At 41.7% G+C, this 13,821-nt stretch overlaps 1 protein-coding gene across 3 annotated transcripts in view; it reads right to left on the minus strand.

The window, feature by feature from the left end:
- Window positions 1-13,821, minus strand: part of epb41a (erythrocyte membrane protein band 4.1a) — a 79,161-nt gene that overhangs the window by 33,183 nt on the left and 32,157 nt on the right. Inside the window, exons 12-16 of one of the 3 annotated variants that reach the window (XM_037693107.1) lie at window positions 11,981-12,225; window positions 9,856-9,924; window positions 7,033-7,065; window positions 3,813-3,875; window positions 433-609 (exon numbers count right to left, since the gene is read on the minus strand). In XM_037693107.1, the coding sequence (XP_037549035.1) occupies window positions 433-609; window positions 3,813-3,875; window positions 7,033-7,065; window positions 9,856-9,924; window positions 11,981-12,225 (587 nt within the window). Of the gene's footprint in view, window positions 1-432; window positions 610-3,662; window positions 3,711-3,812; window positions 3,876-7,032; window positions 7,066-9,855; window positions 9,925-11,980; window positions 12,226-13,821 lie in introns of all 3 variants that reach the window. The other 2 variants (XM_037693109.1, XM_037693110.1) reach the window with 2 other exon arrangements.

Below are 13,821 nucleotides of genomic sequence, written 5' to 3' on the forward strand. Positions count from 1 at the left end.
CATCCATCCATCCATCCATCCATCCATCCATCCATCCATCTACCTATTTGTCCATCCATCCATCCGCCCATCCGTCCATGCATCCAATTGGATGTTCCTCTACAACCGATCTGTAACTCAGTCAGTCTAACAGACTTTAGGTCAAAGTTTGATGTTGAAGAAGCCGACAGTCGTTCACTTCACCTCGTCTGAGTATCACATCTTCTTTGATGTTATTTTTAAGATTTGAGCAGAACAGCTAGAACTTCATCATTTCTCAGCATGAGATGATCTAATTTTAAACTTGACATGAAAGGTGCTGAGGATATGTATTTTCAAGGAATGATTGGTTTTTAATCCCACTTATTTTTCTACAAAAAGTAAACAATTGTAGCTGATTTCCAACGTTATATTTCCCCGTCATCAGTCCCGTGTTACAGTTCGTAGACTCACCGCTGGTTGCAGCTGGCCGTTGATGCTCACTGTGCGAAGTGGTGAGTTGGTGGAAAGACGCTTGTCCCACTCACTGGGTCTAGGTGCTGGAACAGACTCCATGAAACTTTTTTTTAGCTCACTGATGCTGCTGTGGTGACGCATGAGCTCACTCTTTGTCTGGGTCTTGTCCAGGTCCTTCAGTGGGAATGGAAAGGTAAGGTTAGGTCGGTGGAAGAGAAGAAATACAACCAGGAGGAGGGAAAGGATGACTACTGACTATACAGCATTACAGTGAGTACACAAGAAACAAATGTAGGTGAATAAATAAAAAAAATAGACCAAAATGTTTCTGAACTTACTTTTACAGGAGTAATGGGAGGGAGACAAACAGGCAATAAATACACCAGTTCTGAAAAAGTTAGATATTGCGTGAAATGTAAATAAAAACAGAATCCAATATTTGCCAATCTCATAATATATCCTATATTTTACTAACAACGACACTGAATATGTTCAAAGTCCAACACCCACCATTATAGTCCCAAGTGCTCTTAAGAGCTAATCACTGTTGTAGAATATGGTGGTTATGTTTTTTTTTTTTTTTCCAAATTCAGGTCACGCAAGAGTTTTAAAAAAAGCCCTAAAACAAGCAAACCAGTCACGGATACACTCGAGCACACGGCTGATTATTACCAAAGATCATCATTGATGATGTCACGCCAGAGATTGGCACAGGCAGGAGTGCCCGTTCACATGCAGGAAGGCGCATGTATTCACGGGCAGGAGCGTGGCGCTCGGTGCGCTCTTCCTCTCTTTCCTTCTTCTAAAACAAATAATGGATCTCCTACTTCTTCATCAAAGTCCTCACTCTGTCTCAGACTCTGTTTCCCCTTTTCATCTCTGCCTCTGCTGTCTGAGAAGGTTCTGACCTCTTGGCGCCGTCCATTTCTGGGTCTTCAGCTCCATCCTCCACCTCAAACACAACCTGCAAGTTCACGTTCAAAAATTGCCTCATTGTTTTGTCTCAAATGCACTAAAACTGACTAAACACTAAACTACACCCTAACTATGAAATCCAAACATGCTAAATATCAAATCTCATGACTCACTCCCGCTCTCTCTGTTTCTATTGCTGCCAAACTTCTTCATCTTCTTCTTCTTCCTGTATATATTTTGGTGCTTGACAAACAACTAGGCTTCAGTCAGAAAGGAGGTGGGGGGTTTGTTGGTTTTGCAGGGGTGAGAACAGTGAGGGTATTTGTTCCATGACACTGCTCGTCTTTGCAGCTTCCTCCAGCCTTGCACAAAAGAAATCTGGTGGTCTACGTTTCCCACAGAACATAGGTATTTATTTATGTCTCCATCATCTTTTGATAGATCTGTAACATTAAAAAATGGTAGGTGTTGGACTTAAAACTAAAAAGATTGTAAAAGTTGTTCCAGGGTCATGTTTCTCACTGAGAAGCATCTCCTCTTCGTTTACTAGCAACTAAAAATTAAAAAACAACAGTTGTTGGAGTTTTGCCAAATTTTAGTACTCCTTTAGTGGGTTGTTCAAAAAGACCCATTCTCTACTACATATCCAAGAACAAAGTCAAGAATCTTAGTCATCCATCCCATAATGTAAAATCAGCTCAGAGTTTGACAGAAACACAAAACATCACGTCCAGTAGCATCAAGATGGAGGGGAGATAACATCATCCACATCAATGGGAGCCAATGAAAACTAAAGGCTAAAACTCTGTGAAATCAAAGCCACACACATGATTGGGAAAGTGAGAATAAATACTTAATAAATGATAATCCCTGTAATTTCAGGTTTTTTTCACACATTCAAACAGAAAAAGCAGAAAACTGTCTCAGTTCATGGCAGCTACATTCCTCACATGATATCTGGCTACAGTCAGGTTTATCTAACAACTAACATCCTCCTGATGGAAACATGTATCGTGAACTCCAGTCACTAAACATTTCTCTTAGACGACTAAAAATAAAAGGTTATTAATAAGTAGTGTAGAACCTGTTGTACTGTAGATAAGTGTGCTGAACAACTTCACCCAGGAGTGAACAGCTGGTCCGTATGCGACATCTTTAGTTTCCAGAATTTCACAATGATGCAAACACTGACGTATAAATCTTGACATGGTTCTTATTTTTGTTTGCACAATTATTTGATCAGAAACAAGAAATTCCTTCCTGGCATGACCTCTGGACGAGCTGCAGCTGCTGACCCCTGACTGTCAGGCTCACACGTGTGTAAAGGTACACCGATGCTGAAGGTTGGAGCTGTTTTCAGACGGCAGTGAGTTTGGTCCTGGCTGTGTTCAGATTAGACCAGAGGGCCTAGTTCTGGTCCTGGAGGGACACCACCCTGCACGTTTCAGATGTTCCTCTGCTTCAGCAACCTGATCTGAATCAAATGGAGCTCAACGGGCTTCTGTAGATCATGAACAGGTGATTAAACCATTTACTCAGATGTGTTGGAGCAAGAAGAAAGTTAAAACATGCAGGATGGTGCCCCTCCAGGTCCAGGACTGGACCCCCCTGGATTACATATTGATTAGATCATATAGTAGAAGAAATAATAAATAAAAAAACATGCAAATTGTGATACAAGTACCATATTTGGCACGATGATTTTCTCTGAGGTATTTGTTAAATTTCCCTGATTGGCCATTTGAAAAATCCAAGATGGCTGCCAAGATGAGCTTATTTTGCACATGTTGATGCAATTACTTGATCAACTGAAATGATTTACATGTTTTTTTGTGTCAGGAGCCTAACACTCTGCAAACACATATAATAAATGAACCATCTTGGATTTTTAGATGACCCTGTTCAGAGGAGTCTCCAACCAGCTCTCTGTGCTGCTGGACCTGACCTGGGGTCATTTCAGAAGCTCTCCAGTCTCAGGATCATCACTGAATTAACTGATTTTCTTAACAAGTTTGCATTAAGATCGTTTTTCTTCTTTCTATTTTTTAGTCAGTCAAATTTTTACACATTTAAGAAATCAGAAAACGTCTGACCTATTACACGCATACTTTGTGTTTTTGATGGTTCTTGCACCAAGACCTGTGGACTGACCCTAAAGTCATCTAGGACCAGTCTAAATCCACCAGTTTTACTATAGTTTCAGCATGAAGTGTGAGCAGCAGCTACAAGACCAGATCTATCTGTGAGAAAAACTTTCCCAGTCATGACGTGAGTCAAGGACAAAAACGACAAACTGATGTGAAACTACTTGCATGAGTGTCTGAGAGGAAAATTGTGCATGCCAACTTTTTAGGGTTCAACTAGAAAAGAAAAGAAAACAACAAACATCAACCAAATTAAAGTGAAACGTATTCGTGCAGGCAGGAAACGGACACAACAAAACCAGCTATAAAAATACAAACCTCCAACATTAAATTGCTATGCCTGATATAAATAGTTTCGCCCTCGAGTCTTTTGGATTTCTTCTGTGGAAAACGAGGAGCAGGGAAGAAAAACAGGTTGTGAACACAGAAATAAAGGTTTTCTGCAAAATAACAGTTGTGATCATGACGATGGCATAAAATAAGAGAAGCAGCGTTGACGTGCAGAAGCACACACATGCAGAGAGCGGTGGTGTGGCGTGCAGTAAAAGCCTCTCCGTGTCCTCAGCGTTGGATCACACACAGAACCGACTTCATTCAAACAAGACTCTGTGAAGTCTTCAGAGCTGTGGTAAAGATTTATACAAATTATTTGGATTATAAATTAAACCTGATTCTTCCTTTTCGGGTCACGGGAGTCACTGGTGTCCATGTCCAGCCAACACTGTGCAAGAGGTGGGGGACACCTGGACATGTCTCCAGTCCATCACAGGGACACATAAAGACAAACAACTCTCTCTCACCTAGAGATAATTAGAGTTACCAGTCAGTCTAACATGCATGTTTTTAGTCTGTGGGGGGAAACAGGAGTACCTGGAGAAAACCCATGCAACATGGAGAGAACATGCAAACTCCACCCAGAATGCCCCCCCCCCCCCCCCCCCCGGCCAGGATTCAATCTGGCGACCTTCTTGCTGAGAGGCGGCAGCTCTACCAACTGTTCCACCGTGCTGTCCTTAAATGCATCATATGCTTTTTATTTAGAAAAATGAAAACTGTTAATACCAAAGTTTGTGCTCAGTAATCCAAAAAAATAAACCGTCCAGATGATCTGACTGAACATTGTTGGATTATTACCTGGATTATTGAGCATGAACTGTTGGCGTTTCGAACCACTTCTGCCTCAGAGTTGACGGGGGAGAGGGCGGGTCCCGGAGGTCATCTTATCACCAGCAAACTTTTTTTTTTCCCACTATGGAAGTGTGCTGTTTGTGGTGGGACTCAATTTGTTGGTAGCTTCTCAGATTGAAAAAGTCCTTTGGATGAAGGACGAAACGTTTCAGGAAAAAAATAAAAAAAACATCCAGATGACCTGATGGAACATTGTTGGAAAACTCTTTAATATTTCAATCTGTGCCCTGGACTATGAAGCAGGATTAGAGCGTTATCAGGTAAATTCAGGTTTGGAGCAGCTGGTTCTGTTAATCCTGCTCGCCTCCCCTGGACTGGATAAGATTAGGGTTCTGTATCAGAGATCACACGTGATGCTGTGCCGCTCAACCAATCAGTAGCCTTTATAAATAAATACAAACAGTCATCAACATGTAACAGACTTAATCTATTTCTCCCTCCTTAGATGCATTAATCTGTCCTCCTGCTCTAATGTTAAAAATCTTGGTGTTATTTTTGATCAGGACATGTCTTTTATCCCCCACATTAAAAACGTTACTAGAACCTCCTTCTTCCACCTGCGTAATTTCACTAAGATTAGAAACATCTGATCTAAAAATGATGCAGGAAAAACTGGTCCATACATTTGTCACGTCTGGACTGGAATATTGCAATGGTTTATTATCTGGGTGTCCAAATACTTTAAAACGTCTTCAGTTGATCCAAAATGCTGCTGCCAGAGTCTTAACTTTTAAAAGGGAGTTTTTCCTTTCCACTGTTGCCACTGTGCTTGCTCAGGATGGGAGACTGCAACGAAGCCAAGATTCATCTTGTCTGCTGGATTCCTTAGATAGAGAACTTTACTAATTGGCTTTTATGTTTGTGAATGTTCCTGTAAAGTGCCCTGAGACAACTTTGTTGTGATTTGGTGCTATATAAATAAACTGAATTGAATTGAACAAAGTCCATGCTCAATAATCCAGGTATCCTGAATTGAACTGAACTGAATCTTAAAAAACACTTTTATTCCCTGTTTTTGACACAGTGTGATTTGTTCTTCACCTGTCTATAGTCTACAGTGTTAGCCATTTAGTTATTACAGTATCTTCTTCCATTCATATCTATATTTTTATTTAACTTTGTTGTTTTGCTGTGTGCTTTGTTCATTTGTTCTGCTGCACAGCACTTTATTGGCCTTGTTGCTCGTTTAAGTGCTCAGTAAATTAAGTGGTGTGGTATATTTTCTTTTCTACTCAAGTTTTACGTTTGGACTTTGAGAGACATCCTGATGAAATGGACCTCTGCAGAACCCCACACTTGTGTTGCATCGAACAGAAGATGTAACGTTTGCCTCTAATAAATGTGCTCGAGTCCAGAACTTTTTAACATGAATACCTGAAAACTCTCAAAGATTTCCTGCAGTTCAAACATAAAAATGTTCATTTCCACAGAGATGAGATCAAATGTTTGAAGGACTGATGGAGATCTCAGATTACAGCAACATTTTAACGGCTGCTTCATTTAAAATAAACTCCCTCACTGGACAGAACGGTGTTCATGCTCAGTAGGATTCAAACGTTAATGTCTCAATAAAAGGCAGCGCCCGTAGCACATTAATTTAATAAACACAATAAAAGAAGCCCTGTGGTTAGATCTGTTAGGCCGCAGTATAAAATGACCTGTTTGTATTTTTATTTTCTTACGTTTCCTTCAAGCTTCACGAATGAAGTGAAATATAACTAGAGACACGAATGGAACCTGGGAATTGAAGTCACAATGGTTCCAGTTTTGAACAATGGGAGGAGTCTTATTATATTATATTCATCCATCCATTATCTTTACCCGCTTCTTCCATTTTGGGTCACGGGGGTCAATCACTGTGCGAGGGGCGGGGTACACCCTGGACAGGTCGCAAGTCCATCACAGGGCTTATTTATTATTATTTATATAAAATGTATATATTTGACTGAGATCGGTCCTCCAACTGAAGCGTCCAGGTCCAGAGTCAGAAACCCCGGGTGGTTTAGTCTGATACTGGGCTTTGTGTTACCACTGAGCACCGCGCTTCGTTGTTAAGAGTCAGTGATGACCGAAGCTCTACATAACGTTGGGTAATTTTGACCCAGCTCAACCTGAATGGTTTTCACTGCTCTGTGGGAAGATATAAAGTAAATGTTAAGGTTTTGTAAAAGTCATGAAATAAGCCTAATAAATGAAACAAGCACAAGCTGTGAAACACAGACACACAACTCAATAAAGAAATTAAACATGCCTCCATGAGGGAACACTAATACAGACAAAAAATAAAAGTAATAAATCTGCTCATGATGCAGACGTGGCATGTCACAGAGAAAACCAGCTCAGAGCTAACCTTCCTGACTCGAACCATTTCCATCTTCCTGTCCTGCGGAGAGGGGGAGGGGGGGTCCACAAGGAGGCAGCGTTACAGTCTGTTCAACTCAGCAACATGAAGACCATGCACAAATATTTAAACTTAAAACAACTGACTGTGAACCTGAACTTTACAAAGAAGGAAATAAACAGCTTCCGATCAAGATTTGGTGAAAAACGTACAAAACGTTAAAGACGAGTCCTGCAGTAATAAGACTACGTTCACCGTGCAGGCTCTGTGGTCGTTCTCATTCTAATCTCAACCTGGTCTCCATCAGAGTCCAGGGCGAACAGTCCACGGTTACGAAGACATGACGTCACATGCCGCGCGCTGCGTTCACAGACGGACACATGGAGGCTACATGTTAGCATGAGTGGATCGGCTCTGAAGGTGTGTAATCAGAACAAATTACATTATTGTCTGACAGGATTATTGAGTCCAGTGTTTATACCATAATTTCCAGACTATTGAGCGCACCCGAATATAAGCTGTGCCCACTAAACAAAATTATAAAATTGTACATGGCCGCACATGTCTATAAACTGTGGGTGTCCATGTTGTAACATGAAGTATTTACACAGAAATATTTTTAAAACTTTTAATTAAATATGTACCAGGAACTGTTTCTGAACAGTGCTGGTTAAAAAAAATACAGTAGACTACCAGGAAGTCATTGAGCGCTATCTTCGGAGGAAGCAATAGCTATGCTTACATGTGCAAAATTATTTGACTGGATTGAAATGTTTTCAGATTAAATAATCCAAATGTATCGTTTACATGGGCACAATCCATTCATGATGAGCATTTACATGCAGCGAGCTTTGTTCGGAACAGAAGTACTGACATGCGCTGAGTGGTAGACTCTCCTTAAAAAAACACAGAAGAAGAAGTTCTACTTCCGTGATGAGCGTAAACAAACCTGAGCGCCCAAAATGGACCCGCGCCAGATTTTAATGACAGTGGAGACGTTAATTTGATAACGTAATTTTGAGCTTTTTCAAAGTTTCTAGAAGAAATGTTGTGTCGCTCACCGATCAGTTTTACTTCCCTTACATGCTAATATTATTAGCATTAGCCAGGCGGAAATGACATCGGTCACACATGTGCAGTCCGGTCAGTTTTTCACGATCGGAAAACAATGATGAGATTACGTGTTTACATGAACACCTTTCGGAATCAGAATAAACCAGCCATCTCATTCTGATTACAAATTAATTCAGATCGAGCTGAAACAACAAAAATTAATCTGAATGGGGCGTTTACATGACACACTTTTATTCCGAATGGCCGTTTAATCCAATTACTTATGTCCATGTAAACATAGCTAATGATGCAATGCTGCACAGTTTCCCACCTCCCTGGGGGGACGGGGGGGGGGGGGGGGGGTGGGGGGGTGAGAAACTGAGAAATTATTTAAAGGGGGAAATGTGGGGGATGGGCGGGGGACAAAGTTTCACCTTCTCCCCACTGTGGCCTCTTCGGTAATTTCACTGGTCAGATGTTTTTAACCTTTACATATACAGGTAGTTTCATTGAGTCATGAGGACCCACCCCCCAAGAGAGACGTGTGTTGAGTAGCTATGTGAGCACCCGGGTGTGATGAGGCTAATTGTTTTGGCAGCATGAAGCTCGTTAGCCCGTCAAAAAAAATAATCCACAAATTAGTCGCAGCATTGTATACGCCGCGGGGTTTAAAGCTTGTGAAAAAAGTAGCAGCTTATAGTCCGGAAATTACGGCATATACTGCATATATATATTGCTGCTTTCTGCCTAATCCTGAGCAGCATTTTATTTCTGGAACAGGACCGATGTACTAAAGGTAAAACTAAGCTCAAGTATTAATCACATCACATTAGCATCGATACGGTTCAACTCTAACGTTAGGGTTAGATGCTGGTTAGGGCAGGACAAATTAAAACAACTGGACTTGTGTTCTGCAGCTGAAGTCGTGTGGAGTTCAGAGCTTTAACCTGATACTGGTCTCAGTATCATCAACACTTGGCTCGATCCACGGCCTCACTCAGGTCAGAGGCTAAATGAAATGAGGTCTGAGCGTTCAGACTGAGGCGCTTCTAGAAACATCAGATGGGGATCTGATTTAGGACTACAGATGAGAACGATCTGGGTCGGATTAGAAAAATCAGATTTGGGACATTCAGAATGTCATCAAGAAATCAGATCTGGGTCGGACAGATACCTACAGCTAACCTGCTGTCTTTCTACTCCCTTAAGCTTTTAGCTATAATTTTATTACACTTGGCTTTTAACTACTGTTTTGATAATTGTAGCTTCAGTTCTGCTTGTTTTACCAAATAAATTAGCTAAATATTTGTTCGTCAATAAGTTTTAACAAAGTTGCAGGTCCCAAACTGTGGAATGGTTTGCTAATACGTGTCAGGCAGCCTGGTTTAAAAACACATTTACTCCCTGGCCTTCGACCCAGTGTCAGATGGTTTTAACCTCATATTAATGGAGTCGTTCCAATTGTTTGTTTTTTAGTTCTGATGATTTATGTCTTTTCTCCTGTGTCCTCTGCTCGTCTCTAATCGTACAACACTTTGGCTAAGAGTTTATAAATGGTAAAGTCAGACAGCACTCGGCAGTCACGCTGCATTTTTACTGAATATAAATCTGGTGTACGTCACTTGGTCCTGACGTTAATGCAACTGCAAAACTCTTAGTTTTGAAACCGGAAGAACGGAATATCAAGAAAAAAAAATCAAAGGGAAAAAGTATCATCGTCTGTGTTTGATTCCATCTCTAAAAACCATCATGTGAATTGTTCAGATCAGGTGAACAAACCTGGCTCTTCCTCTCTTTTTCCCCACTCGTCAGAGCTGGAGAGTGCCTCCTGTCTCTTCTGGACCCAGTCTGGTAGACCAAAGCTCACAGTTTGAGAAAGAATCCTCACAGAAATTAAAAAAACACCTTTGTACAGTGACAACCTCCACCTGGCAACAAGGGGAAGTCATGAACCTAAAGGTCTCTAATTTCAACTGCTTTTGTACATATATTTATTCTTATCAATATTAAATCTCTCTTTAGTCAAGAGTTCAGAGTCCTGGGCCTCATCTACACTACTCTGGATTGTTTTTACTCAGTTAAAAAAAAACAACATTTGTTTATTAATTGCTGTATTACCCACACCACACCACTAGGGGGCGAGGACAACTTCATTAACAACAGATTGATACAGAGAAAGATGTTTAGCTTAAATTCATTTTTGGGTAAAGTTTACCGTTTACTCTCACTTATTAATTATTTAAGCACACAATCAAAGTTCAGCAAAGTAGAAACAATCGTAACAACAGTACCGCATACCGTATTTTTCGCCGTGCACGTCGCACGCATCAGTCCAAATATGTCTAATAAAGTGGAAAAATCTATAAATATGTCGCTTCGCCGTATAAGTTGCATCTATTATGCGTCACCGATGACGCATCGCATTTGTTACGCACCACCGCTGCCAACTCGAAAACGTGGGCCGGTGTTGTGGCAAAAATCGATTGGCTGCCAAATGGCGGCTGCGGGAGCGCACACTGGAGGACTTTAACAAGAATTTAACAAGATTAACACTTAAAAGAACATTCAATACAAAAACAACTGGACTTCATTTGAAACAGAAGACGTTTCGCTCCTCGGATGAAGTCCAGTTGTTTTTGTATTGAATGTTTTTTGAATTTATCGTGTCCTGGATGACTGAGAATCGTCACCAGCAAGGTTAACACTTAAAAACAATTATTTATTTGCTCAAAATTATAGTAAAGGTGTGTCTCAGTCTAACTTTTGCGTAATAAATGCACTTTGACGGTCATATCAGCTGCATTTAAAAAGCCGATACGTGGAAGTAGGAACGCACAGAGGGACGAGTGTCTGCACATTTCTTCAAACTTTAACAAGATAAATACCGAAAAATATTTATTTGTTAGTTCGACTTTATAGCTAAGGTGTGTCTCAGTTGAACTATTACTTAATAAATGCACTTCAATGGTCAAATTGGCTGCATTTTGTCGAGGCGGCGCAGCGAAATGAAACCGATTTGATGGTTGCTCCAAGAGAGCTGGACGAAGGTGGCAGTCTATGGCAAGCCGATTGTGTCATTAATAGCCACTTTTACCTATTACATGATACAACGGCATGCCTTACTACTCGAGTGTCATCTAGCGGCTGAAAATGGTAGTGTTCAATATTTTCAGTCAGAATGAATGAAAACGGTCATATCTCAGACAAAAGTTGGTTTATAAATATGGGAAAAAATCCATAAATACATCGCTTCAGTGTATAAGTCGCCAGGCATGCAAATTATGCAAAAACTGCGACTTATACAGCGAAAAATACGGTACATTATACACCCGTTGACAAGCTATTATACAGAAATCTATAGCAATGACCCAGAAGAGCCTTGTATAACCTTTGACCTTGATTTGTGATCTTGACCTTAGAGCTGGGAAGATGTAAAGGTAAGTGAAATGTTGTCCAGTGGTGGTACAAATTCATATCAAGTTCCAATTATCTTGAACGGATCAGACATTAAGTACAGGAAAAGCAATAGCCTTGCTTTTAACTTTGACCTTGATTGTGACCTTGACATTAAAGCTCATACGTCCTGCCTTTCTGCCTCACGGGTGTTTTGGTTTCTGAGCTCAGTATCATCCGAGTCAACACGGATGCACCAAACAGCTCTAAAAGATCTTTGGAAAGCAGTATTTGCAAATCTTGTTTTCCTGAACAAAAACTCTTAACGTGTAGACGGGAGGCAGAAAACCTCTGTTTTTAAAACTGTCCAGAGTAGTGTAGACCTGGATCTACCTGCAGCTTAGCAGATACATTGAGTTTTACTTTAAACCTGTTGCAGTGATACAATCAATAAATTATCCTTACGTAGTTTGTGAACTAAGTGTGCCCTCGAGGCGTTCATGTCCCTTACCTTGATTTCTAGGGCAGACGGGGTTTTGGGGCTGTGGCTCTTGGTGCCCTCCAGCCTACATTCCCTTTTCGGGTCTATCTTTCTGTCTTCATGGCGCTGGCCTTTGGGTGTCGAGCCGTCATGGTGGTCAGGTCGAGGCAGGGTGGACAGCATCGGGGATGGGGCGGCCTCCCCTGGAGACACTGGGGTTGTGACGGGGGCGCTGACTGGACGAGTGGACTTGTTGTCAGGAGTGGAGGCCATGGCTGGAGTGAACACACACAGGAGTGGTTGAAAGTATATGAAAGTGACTAAGGTGAGAAAAGAACCCAGGGTACGGAACACATACAGAGTCTATGGAAAGTTTCCTCCCCGTTGGATATTTTATGCTTTTATTGTTGGGATAAAAGAATTACAGTAGTCCCTCGCTACTACGCAATGTGACTTTCGTGGACTCATTGTTTTACGGGTTTTCAACGTAAGATTGTACACGACACACGATTGGCTGATTGATGGAAGGTGACCAACCAGAGCATCGTGCTCTGTATCCCAGGCGCTCATCGACTCAGTCGTCGTAGCATCAGTCTGTCTGCTCTCGTTCAGTGTGCTCTTTTGTGAAGAAGCAGCAGCGCCAGCAACTCCAAATAACTATGTTCATCACTCGAACGAAGGGATCTGGTTTTATACAGGCTTAAAATATATATAAATACTAAAATAAATACAACGTCCCTACTCCACAGATTTTCACCTACCTGGAAGTCTATCTGGGTGTCTGGAACGTAACCCCCATGATAAGTGAGGGATGACTGTTTTTTCTGGCTGTTTTATGCACTTTTTGTGTGTTTGTGCGACTTGATGTGGATGGTAAGAGTGCTCTATCTGGGCAGCACGTGTCTCATATTCTCAGGTCTTTGGCACATTAAAGGACTTTGTTTGCAACCAGCAAACCCATTCATTGCTAGTCCAGCCAGGCTCACCTACTCCTGGGACGCCTTGCTGAAGCTGAACTGCTCCCACAAGGAGGCAGATGATGCTTCCCTTAGCACCAACAACATGTCTGGAATAACTTTGGGGGTAAAAACAGAAGCGGTGGCAGAGGGAGAAGAGGAGGGATATGCAACAGGTTGAGGAGAAGAGGAGTCTATACCTGCCATCACGCTGTAAAATGTCCACAAAATGGACAAACTATGCGTGCTGATCAAGTCTGATCCAGATCATCAACGATCCAGTGTTTTCTGTCTCAGGGGCATGGTTCTCTCTCTGTGGACTTTCAGCTGGAAGGATTTGACTTTGATTTTCCATTGTGAACGAGATGCAGCCCAAACACAGAAGTCAGTCAGTAGTTAACAGTAGGTGGGCTATGAACTCCCCAACAGAACTGTGAGACAAACGGACTACAAACTATCTAACACGGTTGAATCAGGTCCTATGGACAGGTTCTTCTGCAAACAATCAGCTGAAACCACATAAGTTCCATACTGTGTACGTTCCAGGTCCTTAGTTTAAACTGGCAGCTGAACACAAAGCTGTCGCACAACTCCCTCTGACTGAACCGTACATGCGATCAGTGTTGAGGACAGACAGCTTCATTACTCAGGACCTGTCTCACACCTCAACCTTGTCTCTGTTTTATTGTTATTATCAGGGACCTATCTCATCCCTCCACCACTCCTCTTTGTTATTACCATTATCAAGGACCAGTCTCACCCTTCCACCTCCTGTGTTACTGTCATTGCCAGAGGCCTGTCTCACTGACACCAACCTTCTGCATTAATGCCATTACCACAGACCTGTCTCACCCCTCAACTACTCCTCTTTGTTGTTGCCATTATCAAGGACCTGTCTCACCCCTCCACCACTCC

The sequence above is a fragment of the Nematolebias whitei genome, chromosome 19 (assembly GCF_014905685.2).
Source record: "Nematolebias whitei isolate Nwh7 chromosome 19, NemWhi1, whole genome shotgun sequence".
NCBI classification, from domain to species: Eukaryota; Metazoa; Chordata; class Actinopteri; order Cyprinodontiformes; family Rivulidae; genus Nematolebias; species Nematolebias whitei.